Here is a 13,166-nt window from a genome sequence, read left to right on the forward strand (position 1 = left end):
TCTTAAGTATATTCCTTTAAAGCTTACGTACGCGTATGTATTTTAGCCTAATTTTTTGGTTTAACTTTACACCGTAAGCAAAACAAATTTTTTTTTTTTAATTTTTTTTTTTTCAACGTTTATTTATTTTTGGGACAGAGAGAGACAGCATGAACAGGGGAGGGGCAGAGAGAGAGGGAGACACAGAATCGGAAACAGGCTCCAGGCTCTGAGCCATCCGCCCAGAGCCTGACGCGGGGCTCGAACTCACGGACCGCGAGATCGTGACCTGGCTGAAGTCGGACGCTTAACCGACTGTGCCACCCAGGCGCCCCGCAAAACAAATTTTTTAAGTGATCTCTGTGCTCACCGTGGGGCTTGACCTCACGACCTGAGAACAAGAGTCTCACATTCCTCTGAGCTAGCTGGCCCGTGCCCCAAAACAAGTTCTTAATGTGTCATAACGTCTTCGTTTCCCTTTTATTAGGAATTTATGTATAGTTTTTCATTTTTTAAAACCACACACTTAACAAATCTGCAGTAATACCAAAGTGAGCGGTGTGGGGAATACGTGATCTTAGAGACTGTGCCCTCGGGAGGAATAAAAAGAGGGGAGAGAGGAAACAGGTGAAAGCGTGAAACCTGTGTAATTCGGGGCCTGGTCCACATCCTCCAGTTCACGCTTGAGCCGGGCCGCAGCGCTGGGTCCTCTTCCTCTTCCGTGGGTCTGGATCACTTAGCCCTAGCTGCAGACATCTGAGGTGCTGGAGGGGACTCTCCGTATGGTGTCCGTGAGTCCCTGCCGGCCAGCTGCCGAACAGACTGAAACGTGTGCGGTTGACAGTCCCTGTTCTCGTCTGCATTGAACTACCAAGGTGTTTTTTTTTTTTTTTTACCAATTAAAATTCACCTTGGATTTTAACAGCCGTTAAGGAAAGGCAGTTTTCTGTGTGCAATTTAATTTCTTCAGAAGCGGTAATGACAAGGGAACACGTGAAGGCCCATGTTTCAAGTGCAGGCCTATACCGCAAAGATGGTCGTGCCCTCCGGTCTGGCACGGCCGGGCGCTAAGGCTGGCACTAACTAGGCAGGTGCTCCAGAACACATCCGACCCTTTCTGAGACGATTGCACGGATTTCCTGTCCTTCACTCATTTCCTTGATTCCCCTGGCCCTCCGTGCTGCCCTGCTGGGCGCCCGGTGTGGCCTGTATGCAACATGTCCCTTTGTGGCTGTCGGTCTTCGGCGGGTTCATGTGTCCATGTGTAACTGATACTGTTTTTAAATTTATTTGAGAGAGAGAGCGCACAAGAGGGAGACAGGATCCCAAGCAGGCTCCACGCTGACAGCACAGAGCCCGACACAGGGCCCAAAGCCTCGAACTGTGAGATCATGACCTGAGCCGAAATCAAGAGTTGGACGCTTGACCAAATGGCTCCCCCGCGCACACACACACACACACACACACACACACACTGAGGCGCCCCCGTGTGTAACTGATTTCTAAAACCGTGTGTAAGAGGTTTTAGGAGAAAGGCCCAGACCGAGGAGTCCGGAACGCTGTGGGCAGACAGCCCAGCCTGTGGGCGTGGTGTGCACGGGAAGGTCCTCCAGCGCGTTTGCCTCGTGTCCCCCCAGGACCCCGCTGCACTGCGCGGCCTCTTGCAACAACGTGCAGGTGTGTAAGTTCCTGGTGGAGTCCGGAGCCGCTGTGTTCGCCACCACCTACAGCGACACGCAGACCGCCGCCGACAAGTGCGAGGAGGTGGAGGAGGGCTACGCCCAGTGCTCACAGTTCCTTTACGGTTCGCGACAGCTGGCTCGAGTGTGGGGTTACTGCCTCCCTTTGCCCGGAGTTTCTAGGGTGCAGTTGCCAAGTAGCTTTAGCATCCGGGGAAACGTTTGTGTGTCATGCGCGGTCCTGGCCATTGAGCACAGGCGGCCTCGGAGGCAGGGACGGATGCGGCTTCTGTGCTTGCTCCGGTGGGGACGGCGTGAGCCGACCCCACGATGGGGCGGTTTGACCCCGCGAGGGCCTCTCCCGAGACTCAGAGAAGGGAGGCCCCGGGTGTGGGCCCGGTGGCCCAGGCGTCTCTGCGCAGTCAGACGCGGGGGCTCCGTGCCCGGGGCACCGGGGACGGGAGGTGTCGGGGGGTGGGGAGCGCATTGGGCGTCGGTCCCTGATCCGCTGGCTCCCCCGTGGTTTCAGGAGTGCAGGAGAAGATGGGCATCATGAACAAAGGGGTCCTGTACGCGCTGTGGGACTACGAGCCTCAGCACGGCGACGAGCTGCCCCTGCGAGAGGGGGACTGCCTGGCCGTGCTGCGGCGGGAGGACGAGGAGGAGACCGAGTGGTGGTGGGCGCGCCTGCAGGACCAGGAGGGCTACGTGCCCCGCAACTTGCTGGGGGTAAGTGTGTCCTCTGTCCGTGCGACGGCGAATCCTCACGTTTGGACGGTGGCGGGTTCACGCGTCCAGCCACATTTTCCGTGTTGGCGAGCCACTGGGCACGGTCAGGGTCCCGTGCTCTCGGAGGTCCTGCACTCCTCATGGGACCCGGGGCTGGACCGGGGAGGGCACTGCGGGCAGGAGTCACCTTCTGTCCTGGATTTAGGTGGAGGGGGCTCTTGGGAGCGTTTGTAGGGAGGAGGCCGGGAGAGCGGGCAAGAGAAGGGAGGGAGCGTAGCGCTTTCCAGACGCTGCATTGCCGACCTGAGTGCCGTGGGTGCCAGGGCAGGACAGATAACGGAGAGCGAGGAGAGGACCTACGTGGGAAGGTGGGAGAGCCCGGCCGGGGAGGTGACGATGGTCAGCGGCGCGGCTCCGCGCAGTCCCCCTGCACCTGGGCGTGGCGGGAGGGACCGGAGGGCACCACCTCCTGAGATTGTTGAGGCGTCTGATGGACAGGGAGGGGGAGAGGTTTTTATGGGGGTTTTCATCAGGTCGGACCCATGTGGGCTGAACGGCACGGAGCCGCTCCGGTGTCTGGGTCTCTAGCCAGGGCTCTGGGTGCGAGCGCTCCGCTGCCCCGTGTTATTCCGCCGAGTGACTGTGGTGTCGGAACCTGGCTGCCTGGATTCCGACCCGCGCCCCCTCCTGACCCTTCTTGTCGGCTCCCGTGTCTTGTGTGCCGTGTGGTGACCTCGTGTGTCCCGACTGCTGCCCCTGCTCACAGCGTTTATCATTAAGTAAACCTTTGAGCCTGGATCATGTTCACACATGTGATTCTGATGTAAATTACAAAGAATTGATGAAAGTTAAAGTAAATTTGGCCATGGAGCCCTTTATTTATTTATTTTTTATTTTTTTTTAATTTTTTTTTGAGACAGAGACTGAGCGTGAGTGGGGGAGCGGCAGAGAGAGGGGGAGACCCAGAATCTGAAGCCGGCTCCAGGCTCCAGGCTGTTAGCACCGAGCCTTATGCGGGGCTCAAACTCCCAGACCGTGAGATCATGGCCTGAGTCTAAGTCAGATGCTTACCTGAGGTTGCCCGGGCCACGGAGCCCTTTAAACGAGCTTTCCAGTGACCGGACCAGAGCTCTGTCCAGCCTGACGGAGTCTCTGCAGCCGCCCCCCTGCCGAACATGAGCGGCAAATACTAGTTCTACCTTTTGACGTTTCCTGCCTCTGAAAACCTCTCGGAACTAGTTGCTTATTGGAACCTTTTGTTGTGACTTTCCAAGCGGTCCTGTGACTCCTGAACACAGGAGGCCACGTGGCCCAGGTGCTCGGCCCTGGGGAGGCCCGTGTCAGGCTGGGTCGGAGATGGTCGTGTTCACCCCAGCCTTTTGGAGGTCTCCCCGGGGTAGAAGTTGCCTCTAAGTAACGTTTTTTTTGGTTTCCTTTGAGTTTAAAAGAAAAAAGGAACTCACGTAAATGTTGAGTTTTTAATCAGCGGTTCAAATTTGAGTCTAGAAAATTGTATTGACCGGTTGTTTTCTCGGAAAAATCATCTTTTGTGTGGTGTTGATCACCCGTTTTTCAGTTTTGGCTGGAGTCGACTCCACTTTCTTTCAGCAAACCCTTTTTCCCGTTGTGTAGGCGGGAGGAGGGGGTTGTTTACTGCGCCAGCTGGATGACTCGTTGGACTCACCCGTGGCTTCAGGACCTTCCATTCTTCTCTCCGGCTCTTGTTCTAGAAACACAAAACCACAAAAACCCCCACACAAAAACCTCCACTTATCCTCCCTGAAATCGGCAGACTTTTAGTCTGTGGCATCCTGTCCCTCGGTCTCCTGTCACGGAGTTGGGTCTGTTGTCCGTGAGGTTACAGGAGACCCTGATCTGTCCCGTCCGCTCGGGAAGCTGCAGGCCGCGTGGGTGGGGCCGGCGCTCAGCGCCACCTGCATTTTTACGTGGGACCCCCTGTGACTTTGCAGGGGAGGTGCCGAGTGTGAATCTCGTGTCCTGGGGCGGCGCTGGGTGCCTCACGTGCAGAAAGAGTCCTTTTCTTCGTTTCTTTCCGGTGACACCAGACCCCCATACTCGAGGTTTTGTCTCTGCAGCGTGTAAGTCATTTCTCCGTCCTCTTGCAGCTGTACCCCAGAATTAAACCCAGACAAAGGAGCTTGGCCTGAAACTACGGAGTTTTAGTTTCTGAAGAACTCCTCTGTTATCAGTAAGGAGAAGTGACGTGATTGTTTGTGGCAAACATTTCACAAGACTGCTGACGACGTCACTGGAAGGCATCTGGAACGGGCTCTGGAGGGAGGTGAAGGATTTGGGGAGTTGGCTCTCCGAGGGGGACCTCGGCGTGATAAACTGGCCGTGCTGTGCTGGGGAAGCATGTTCCGCGGAGCAGAGGACAGACAGTGACGTCCTGTTTGTCTGAGAGAGAAGTGGGGCCGCTCCGTGGGCTCCGTGTCCCACCTGCTTGCTGTCGGTCGGCGCGTCCCCTGCACCCGCCCCACCGGGAAGGACCAGAGCCGTGGAGGCGGCCCCGGGACCTTGGGACACAGGCCACACGCTCAGAAACACGTGTTGGCGGGTGTGGGCGGCCCTTCGTGTAGGAGTTTGTAGCGTCTTTGGAGTCATGTGTGGAAGGAATCCTGGGACCGAGCCACAGCACAGCTACCTGAATGTGGAATCTGGTTTTTAGGGGGATTTGAATCTATATTTATTGTCTTTTGTATCCTGGAAATTGGAGATTCGCTATATAGACTTAACCATGAAATTTATCAAGATCGTTGCTGACTTTAAAAACAATTGTAATAAAATTAAACTTTTTGACTCTAAGCTTTTTACTGGTTTCTGTTCTTTGTGTCATGAAAAGCCTTGTTGAAGCTCCCACGCTGTTGGGAGAGTAGCGGTTTCTTCCCCGGCCGTGTGGCTGCAGTGAGGAGTGAGGTTCTTAGAGACGGCTGGGTTTTGAAATTGGTGAGCTCTGCGGTGGCCCTGATTGGGAGCCACGGGGACAGCCGGTGGCCCCGTCCCCACGCCTCTGCGAGAGGAAGGGTCTGGTGTTCGTGGTGCTGTCTGCAGGGATTCATCGGACAAGAACTCAGACTGAGTCTGCATTGTTTGTGATCCGTTACCCGGTTTGTGAGTCGTTTCGGAGCCCGTGGCTCTGTGTGGCGGGGTCACCGAGTAGGAGCCACGCGGGAAGGACCGGCCGTGCGAAATCCCGGCATGTTTGTGGGCAGTTCAATTCCAGCAAGAAGGCGGGGGAAGAGCCAACAGGCCACGCTCTGCGGGTAGCAGAGAAGGCGGTGACCCCAAGGGCTGGACACCAGAGGACCACCCTGCTGCTGCCCCCCGCCTGGCAGGGTTTGGAGGTGGGGCTCACGTGAGGTCACCAGGTTAAGTTTCCCCTCCCTAAGGCATTTGTGTCCTTGGAGGAGGAAGGGACCACCTCTCCTCCCCACGTGAGGTCACCACGAGGGGGCGGCCACACGCATGCCACAAAGGGTCCCGCACCCCGGCCTCGGACCCCCCAGCTCCCCAGAACAGTGAGGGGGTGTGGGGTGGTACCCCGGTGGGCGCTGCGGTAACGGGACGGCATGGATCGCTGACCTTGGACAGAGTGGCTTCCCCAGGGGCTGCCGCTGGGTCTGGCTGCAAGGAGGGGGGGTGCTGGTCCTGGAGCCGCAGGGGGATCCCCGCTTGGGGACAGTTTTAAGTGATCTCCACGACCCCAAGATCACCTGCTGAGCCGGGTCCCCCGGGGATGGGTGATTTTAAGCGCATAAAGCGACCGGAAGTGAGCACGACACCTGGGTTGGTGGTTCCTGGCCACCAAGCAACCGTGACCCGGCCGTGCCCTCCACAGAGGCCTCTGCGTGCACCTGCTGGTGAACCGTGATCATCCATTGTCCCCTCAGCCCTATACCCACAACGTGTTTTCTCTTTTGGTTTTTACTTGTTTACGTCTTACCCAAGGTCTGCGTGGGAAGGTTTGCAGGTACAGAGAAGGGTCTGGGGTCGGGGGGCACAGACGCTTCTGGTCTGGCTGTGGTGTCTATCGTGCTGTGGGCGCGGGGCCGCCACGGGAAGGACCCCGGGGTCGGACGCGGTGGCCCCGTGAGGCATCTTCACTGCCGCAGTTTAGGTTTTTGTAGAAGGAACAGGGCAGCTGGGTGGCGGGCCCCACGGAAGTGGGGCTTTTAAAGGGGGCGGGGGCACGTCTACCTTCTCCCCGTGAGGGAGGCGATGATCAGTGCTCCCCTGTTTGGGGGACCCAGGTGCTTGGTCATCGTCTCCAGTCCTTTTCTGAATGGGATGAGCTAAGCGGAGCGTAGCCCTTGGCTGTTTCTTGTCCCTGTTTCCTCTGCTGTGACAACGAACCAGGGAGCAGGGCAGGTGGTGGCGAGCCGGGGGCCTTGCGGGCGGCCCCCGGCACAGAAGCAGTTTGTGGGCCTCTGCGACCTGGGAAGGCGCCTCCCTCCCCTTCCTGTGTGCCCGGCCCCCACTGGACGAGGCTGAGAGATGCGCTTGCTGGCCCGGCCAGGCCCGTCGCACACCTCTCCTGGGTCGTAGGGCTCCCGCAGGGGCACCACCGGCAGGCCCGTGACTGACGCGCCTGTCCTGTCTGCCTCTCTCGTCCCCACACCCGAGGGACCTGCCTGGGCCTCCTCGGGGGAGGCCAGGGGCAGCAGAGGAGAGCCGCACCTACTTTGTGGACACTTGAGAGCCTCTGAATTGGATTAAGAAACTGAGTAGTTCCAAGCTGCCTTTAACTCTCAAGAGGGGAAACGAGAGGTGACCTTGTCGGAGCGGGAACAGGCCGAGACCCGGGCGCACCGCTGCCACGGGGCCCCCGAAGGACAGCACGGCACGCCGGACCGCTTGGGTCACTCTTTATTAACAGCACGTTCAGCAGGAAGTAAGGCAACAAGGCGGTAGGTGTGTAAGGTGGCTCGCGTCTTCCAGGGTGAAGCAGGGCTCAAGCTCTCCCACCCGTGTCCCTCCCGGCTCCACGCACAAGCGCAGGGGTGCCGACGTCCCGGCCACGAACGGCTCGTCCTGTCCTTTCCCATAATCGGCTCGGACACCAGGCACCTGCTTTCGCGCACGCTTCGGTTAGCGGGCCGAGGGCCGCGTGGCTTCAGCATCTTCTGCGACACACGGGTCACCAGGCCGTTCTACATAAAACCTGGCTCTCTCTGCAACCACGTGACGGAGGTGTGCGTGCTGGCCCGGCCTGTCACTCTTCGATGCTTCCTGTTTTCCGTTTCACTCCAGGGACGCGCACTGCTGTTTGGCAAATGCCACAGCTGCATTGTTAATCGGGAATTTACTTTCAATGTTCCCAGCGAGGACCTCGTGTCCTTGGAGACTGACTTCGTGTTTGGTCAGCGGTTAAAAATACCTCCCTGTATTTTTCTCCAATTGGATATTGCCATAAACGGGCAAGTGGGTAAAAGTAAACCGTGGACCTGTTTATAGATGGAAGGTTTTCTCTGAGCTAACCCAGGATTGAGTCACCTGCATGTAATACCAGGATACACAGATCTTTTTTACTGTGAAACATGAGACCTGTCTCAGAAAGTATCTTTATTTTCAGCTCTAGCCATTCATCGGTTAGGTAAATGTTCCCGTCATTTTGGGTCCAGATAAAAAGTTTCTCTGTGGGGGCTTCGTCCTCGGCCGGCTGTCTTCAGGCAGATCAGTTAGGACTTCAGAGGACTGAAAAGCAGAGCCACTGTGAGGAGGAAGACAGCCGGTCAGCTCAGACACCTTGTGCAGAACTAACGGTCATTCTGGAAGAACGACTTGGCGCAGACAGGGATCGGGGCACAGACTCGCGGGTTCTCCTCCCCACTTCTACAGCCTGGCCCGGCCCAGGTCAGGGGCACGACCCGGCTCACAGGCCGACGGCCACGAGACAGACCGGACCACGCGGCATTTCCTGCCGCCCCCTCCAGGTCGGGTGAACATTATTCGGCTGTCCCCGAAACCAGTGCTTTCGACCTCGGTCAAGTGGGGGTCAAGTGGGGGCTCTGGGTCACACTCTGCTCCAGTCGGTCGGGGACCCGGGCCCGGGGCCCCGGCTTCTGCAAAGCTGCCCTTGGTGCGTCGTGCAGCCGGGGCCAAGACTGAGACTGCAGCCTCGTTCTAGAAGTTACCTAGTGTCATTTGTAGCCAGCTAAAATGTATTCTCAGTTGGCTGAAGGTCCTTTATAATGCATCATAGCAGGTGCAAAGCTACTTCATTCTGGCTTCCCCCAGGTCAAAGTTCAAGGACAGGAGTCCCTAGTCCCTTACACCTGTCCCCTTGTCACTTTGCTCCTGGCTAGAGCATGGGACCGTGTCGTTCCCCTGTGGCACCGGCCCCTGACTGGCCCTCGCCAGCCTGTGCTGCTCCGAGCTCAGCTCCCCTGACAGCAAACATGAGGCCACGACCGGGAGGGCGTGCCCTTCCTCCTGGAGGGGAGAACGTTCTGGCACCAGGGTAACTGGACATTTTGCACTTTGCTTTTCACGGGACCGTTGGGACTGACGGTCCCCTGGGCCTTGCTGGGGCTCCGGACCAGGAGCTCGGTAACTCTACGGCAAGTTTATGTATTTTCGATTGAATTTTTAACCGGGGCAGGGGGTGGGGGAATAAGGTAATCTGCCCAGGAAGTATTTTAAGTAGATCTGGTCTAAGAAGGACACATCTTCCCCAAACCCACTTGAATTTCATGCAGGAGAATTTTCTTACGTGACCACCATCTCTCGTGCATGTGAACAAGCACTTCGTTTTCCCCTCGTCGTTTTCCCGCATGTGCACTTGGCAAATTGCGTGGGAGGAGGAACCGGGAGTGTCTCCCGGGGCCCGAGGGTCGGCGGGGGGTGCGGGGAAGGGTGTGCACGTTTGTGGTGGGACCTCACACCCGTTCACAGGCCCGCCTCCCACGGCCACAACACTTGCAAGGTGGAGCTTTCTAAGCCAACAGCCACTGGTCCCTGTCCCCCCCCCCCCCCCCCCCCCACCCATGACAGCTCCCGGTGCCTTGTGAGCGGCTGACTTACAGAGATGAGGTCGAGCTCGATGGTCCCAGTGTTCTCGGGATCCAGCTGCTTAAATATCCCTGAGGGAGGGGGGTGGGGGGTGGGAGGAGGGCCGCCCGGTGAGCACTCCTCCTCCTCACTTCTCCTCCCCTCCTCCTCTTCCTTCCTCCTCCCCTCTTCCTCCTCCTCCCCTCTTCCCCCTCCTCCTCCTCTCTCTCTTCACTCCTCTTCCCTCTCCTCCTCCCTCCTCCTCTTCCCCCCTCTTCCTCCTCCTCCTCCCTTCTCCTTCTCCCTCCTCCTCCTCACTCCTCTTCACTTCTCCTCCCCCCTCCTCCCCCCTCCTCTTTCCCCCTCCTTTCCCCCTCCTCCTCCCCCCTCCTCCTCTTCCCTCCTCCCCCCTTCCCCCTCCCCCTCCTCCTTCCCTCCTCCTCCCTCCTCCTCCTCCCTGCTCAGTCACCAGCTCCTCCCTCAGCCCACAAGGGTCTGCATAGTCAACCGCGCACACACGCCCTTCCAGGCGGCCTCCCCTGCGCCAAGCACAGAACTGGGATGGGCCTTTCCCCAAGCGGCCACTCACTGAACAGCGTCTCCAGCCGGACCAGACACCGAACGAAGTTATCGAAATCAATGATGAGGTCATCGTCTGCAAAGCGTGCAACGACGACCTGGTGGAGCTGACACGGCAGCTTGAAGCCTGAAGTCGGAGGAAGAGGGTGCGACCTCAGGGTGTGCGTCACACGGCGCCCGTGCCACAGACGTGGCCCTCATGTCGCCGCCGCCCCATCCCCTGGTGCTCTCCTGGGGACCCGCCGCTCCCACCCTTGCTCCCGACTCTGACCGCTCACCTGGCTCTGCCTGTCCCCGCAGGCTGCCATGAGGCTTCCTGTCCCCATCCCTGTCCCCGTGGCCCACCCCCATGGCCCATCCCTGACCCTGTGGCCTGTCCCTGTCCCCGTGGCCCATCCTTGTCCCTGTGGCCCACCCCCACCCCTGTGGCCCGTCCCCGTGGCCACCTCTCCCTGTGCTTCCTCTCCTGGCTGTTTAGCTCTGAATCCCCTGCAGACTAACTTCCTGGATGCACATGGCAGAGACTGTCTGTCCTAGATTAGCGATAATTTCTGTTCCCGGGGCAGGATTTCCACTGGGCCACGGCTGCCTGAAATCAGGACCATGTTTCCTGCCTCCCCTGCAGCACACTGAGGGCTCGTGACTCAGTCCTGCCAGGGGGTTGTGTGCCTGACGGCGGGGGGAGCCCATCTCTCCCTCCTTTTGTCCACCCGTTGCCAGAACACGGCCGTGGTGCCTTGCTGTCCTAGTCCTAGTCCGGAAGGCCCGGCAGCGGGGGGCACCTCCCCTCGCACTGGGACCGCGTGGGGGGAGGTGGATCTCGCTGAATCCAGGTATCTGGGGTCTCAGTGTCGGGATTTTATGTTGCTCGTGGGGGACTCACCCCAGGGGGGAGCAGAGACCCTCGTGTCAGCCCTGCACCTGGCAAGGGCCGGGGGCCCGCTCGCCCCGCCAGCCTCTCGGAGGAAATGTAGATTCAGGAAGGTATGGCGGGCAGAGCGTTTTACCAGGGAGCTTTTAAAAGGGGAACGGAAAGGACGTGTTTGTACCAAACCAGCACCCGCTTTGTCTCACGGTCACCGACCTCCCCAGGGTGCGGAGCACAGTCTCCCGTACCCCACAGCCGGGACGGAGCCAGCGCTCGCGTATCCCGCAGCCGGACGGAAGTGAGAAAACAGCCACGAGGCGTTACCTGCTTCCTCCAGTGCTTTCCGCATCTCGTAGGAGTTCATGGTGCCAGACCTGTCCACGTCGATTTCCCGGTAAATTTTCTGGAACGAGAAATAATCCCAAGAACCATGACCCAAAGCGAGGCAGGCAGCGAGTTGGCTCGCGCCGAGTGCCGCGCACGGACGCAGATTTCCCAGCTTTGCCTTGGAAGAGTCGCCCACCTTTCTGCCTTAATTAGCTAATAGCGTTGGCCTCTCCCGTGAGCCGGTTTGTCAATACGCCCGTCAGCCAACCAGCCAGCCACCACGGCTCACGTTATCTTATCCGACTGTCGTGCTTGAGCTGCTAAAAACCCATGTTACAAAAGGCGACATGGCTTTTCCAGGACGCTTTCGGGCACAGCTGTTAGGGGACCCCATTTCCGGTCGGCGCCAGGCGAGGGCAGGAGGCGGGCTCATCTTTGCTGTCTGCATGTGGCCAGCCTGTCTCTGTGGGTCCAGTCGCCACCCTGGGGATGTCCCTCCCACCTGGCAAAGGGTTGTATGGGCACCGCACGACCCCGACACAGCCCCCCACCCCCTGGCCGCTCACCTGGTACTTCTGAATCTTTGTCCAAAGAACATAGAACTCCTTCAGCCCCAGCTTGCCACTGCCATCTGACTGCCCGCGGTTAAGGAGAGCCCGGCCGTGGGTGCGTCCCCTCCACCGGATGGCGCTGACGCCCACAGCATATCTGCAGGCGGCTCCTGCTGTAGGACCCAGCCTCCTGCCTCTGAGGCTGGCGGAGGGCCCAGAAGGAGGCCTCTGGCGACCCTGACCTTTGCTGGTTGGTCTGGGGATGCGGGGGGCCCCGGCCCCGGCCCCGGTGAGAACGAGCTGTCACATGACCTGCAGAGGCCCCCCCCCCCCCCCCCCCCCCGCTAAGTTCTGCAGTGCTTCTAAGGCCTCTTGTGAGGCAACCACTCTGAGCCCATGAGAGGAAACTTCGAGCAGCACAGAGCATCCGTGCCCAGGACTTGTCCCTGAGCCACGAGTCGAGGCTACGGGCGGCCGGGGAAGGAGCTGCCCACGGCGGGCGGGCCCCGCGCCTGCAGATCGGGAAAACCCACAACCAGAGGAGACTGGTCTGTGGGGTATTTTCCACGGCCGCTCGGGCACAGCTGAGCGGCCGCCTCCCGTGCGGGGACCTGGGACACGGCCCTCGGCTTCCCCTCATCTGCAGCTCCTCAGGGGCCCCTGGACGGGAGGGGCGCGGTGTCAGAGCCCCCAGGGTGGGGGTCTCAGACACCGTGTCTGAGCTCTGCCGCCTGGAAGGATACGTCCAGCATGTCCACCATGATCTTACAGGTCTCGATGCTGAAGCCATCCGACTTGATGTCCTGGCCTGTAAGACAAAGTACCAGCGATGGTTACGTCCCACAGAGACGCGCTGTCCCCGGGATCCCCCTCGAGGAAGTGCTCATCCGTCCCTCCAGGGCCACAGCAGGCCGGTGGCTGTCGGAAGGGCCGGGGGAGGGGGGCGTCCGCCTGTGATTTGCCACACGAGCGCGTGCCCCGAGGACCAGAACCTGTCCGGAGTGGCCGCGGCGGGTGGCTGGCAGCCTGCAGGAGACCCTCATCACAAGTAGGAGCCTGGTCCCTCCCGGACTCCATGAGGGGTCCCCCTCTTGTCCTGTCCTTGTAAAGGCTGCCACTTAACTCGAAGCTGCCCTCGTGGGCACAGACCCCTCCCCAGCTGGGACAGAGGCAGGGGTCAGCGGGCAGCCGGGGGCAGGGAGGCTGAGCCCCGGCGCGGCCTGGCTCTTTCCGCCTCCGTCTGCGCGGGAACAAGGAGGCTTTGACGGCCACACGCCTCAGCAGCCCTGTGACCTCACTCGTGCCTGGCGGCCTCCGGGACGCGCACCATCTTCTTGTCTGCGCCAGGCCTGCCCGGGGAGGAACCAGTTACGAGCGGATCCCTCCCCACATCCTCCGCGGTGGATGGGCGGCCAGCCAGGCTCTTCTCTGGCCGTGAGGGAA

General features: G+C 59.5%; 2 protein-coding genes across 6 annotated transcripts in view; one reads left to right on the forward strand and one right to left on the reverse strand.

Moving 5' to 3' along the window:
- TP53BP2 (tumor protein p53 binding protein 2) overlaps positions 1–5,213 on the forward strand; it is a 54,038-nt gene extending 48,825 nt beyond the window's left edge. For all 4 annotated transcript variants that reach the window (XM_045453315.1, XM_045453314.1, XM_045453316.1 and 1 more), the window contains 3 exons: positions 1,617–1,783; positions 2,188–2,387; positions 4,514–5,213. In XM_045453315.1, the coding sequence (XP_045309271.1) occupies positions 1,617–1,783; positions 2,188–2,387; positions 4,514–4,555 (409 nt within the window). In that variant the 3' untranslated portion in view covers positions 4,556–5,213. The remainder of the gene's footprint in view (positions 1–1,616; positions 1,784–2,187; positions 2,388–4,513) is intronic.
- Positions 5,214–7,258: 2,045 nt separating this feature from the next.
- Positions 7,259–13,166, reverse strand: part of CAPN2 (calpain 2) — a 36,995-nt gene continuing 31,087 nt past the window's right edge. Inside the window, exons 16-22 of one of the 2 annotated variants that reach the window (XM_045453318.1) lie at positions 12,467–12,531; positions 11,739–11,807; positions 11,170–11,248; positions 9,988–10,104; positions 9,432–9,490; positions 8,766–8,840; positions 7,259–8,118 (exon numbers count right to left, since the gene is read on the reverse strand). In XM_045453318.1, the coding sequence (XP_045309274.1) occupies positions 8,095–8,118; positions 8,766–8,840; positions 9,432–9,490; positions 9,988–10,104; positions 11,170–11,248; positions 11,739–11,807; positions 12,467–12,531 (488 nt within the window). In that variant the 3' untranslated portion in view covers positions 7,259–8,094. The remainder of the gene's footprint in view (positions 8,119–8,765; positions 8,841–9,431; positions 9,491–9,987; positions 10,105–11,169; positions 11,249–11,738; positions 11,808–12,466; positions 12,532–13,166) is intronic. The other variant, XM_045453319.1, reaches the window with a different exon arrangement.

This window comes from Leopardus geoffroyi, chromosome C3, assembly GCF_018350155.1.
Source record: "Leopardus geoffroyi isolate Oge1 chromosome C3, O.geoffroyi_Oge1_pat1.0, whole genome shotgun sequence".
NCBI lineage: Eukaryota > Metazoa > Chordata > Mammalia > Carnivora > Felidae > Leopardus > Leopardus geoffroyi.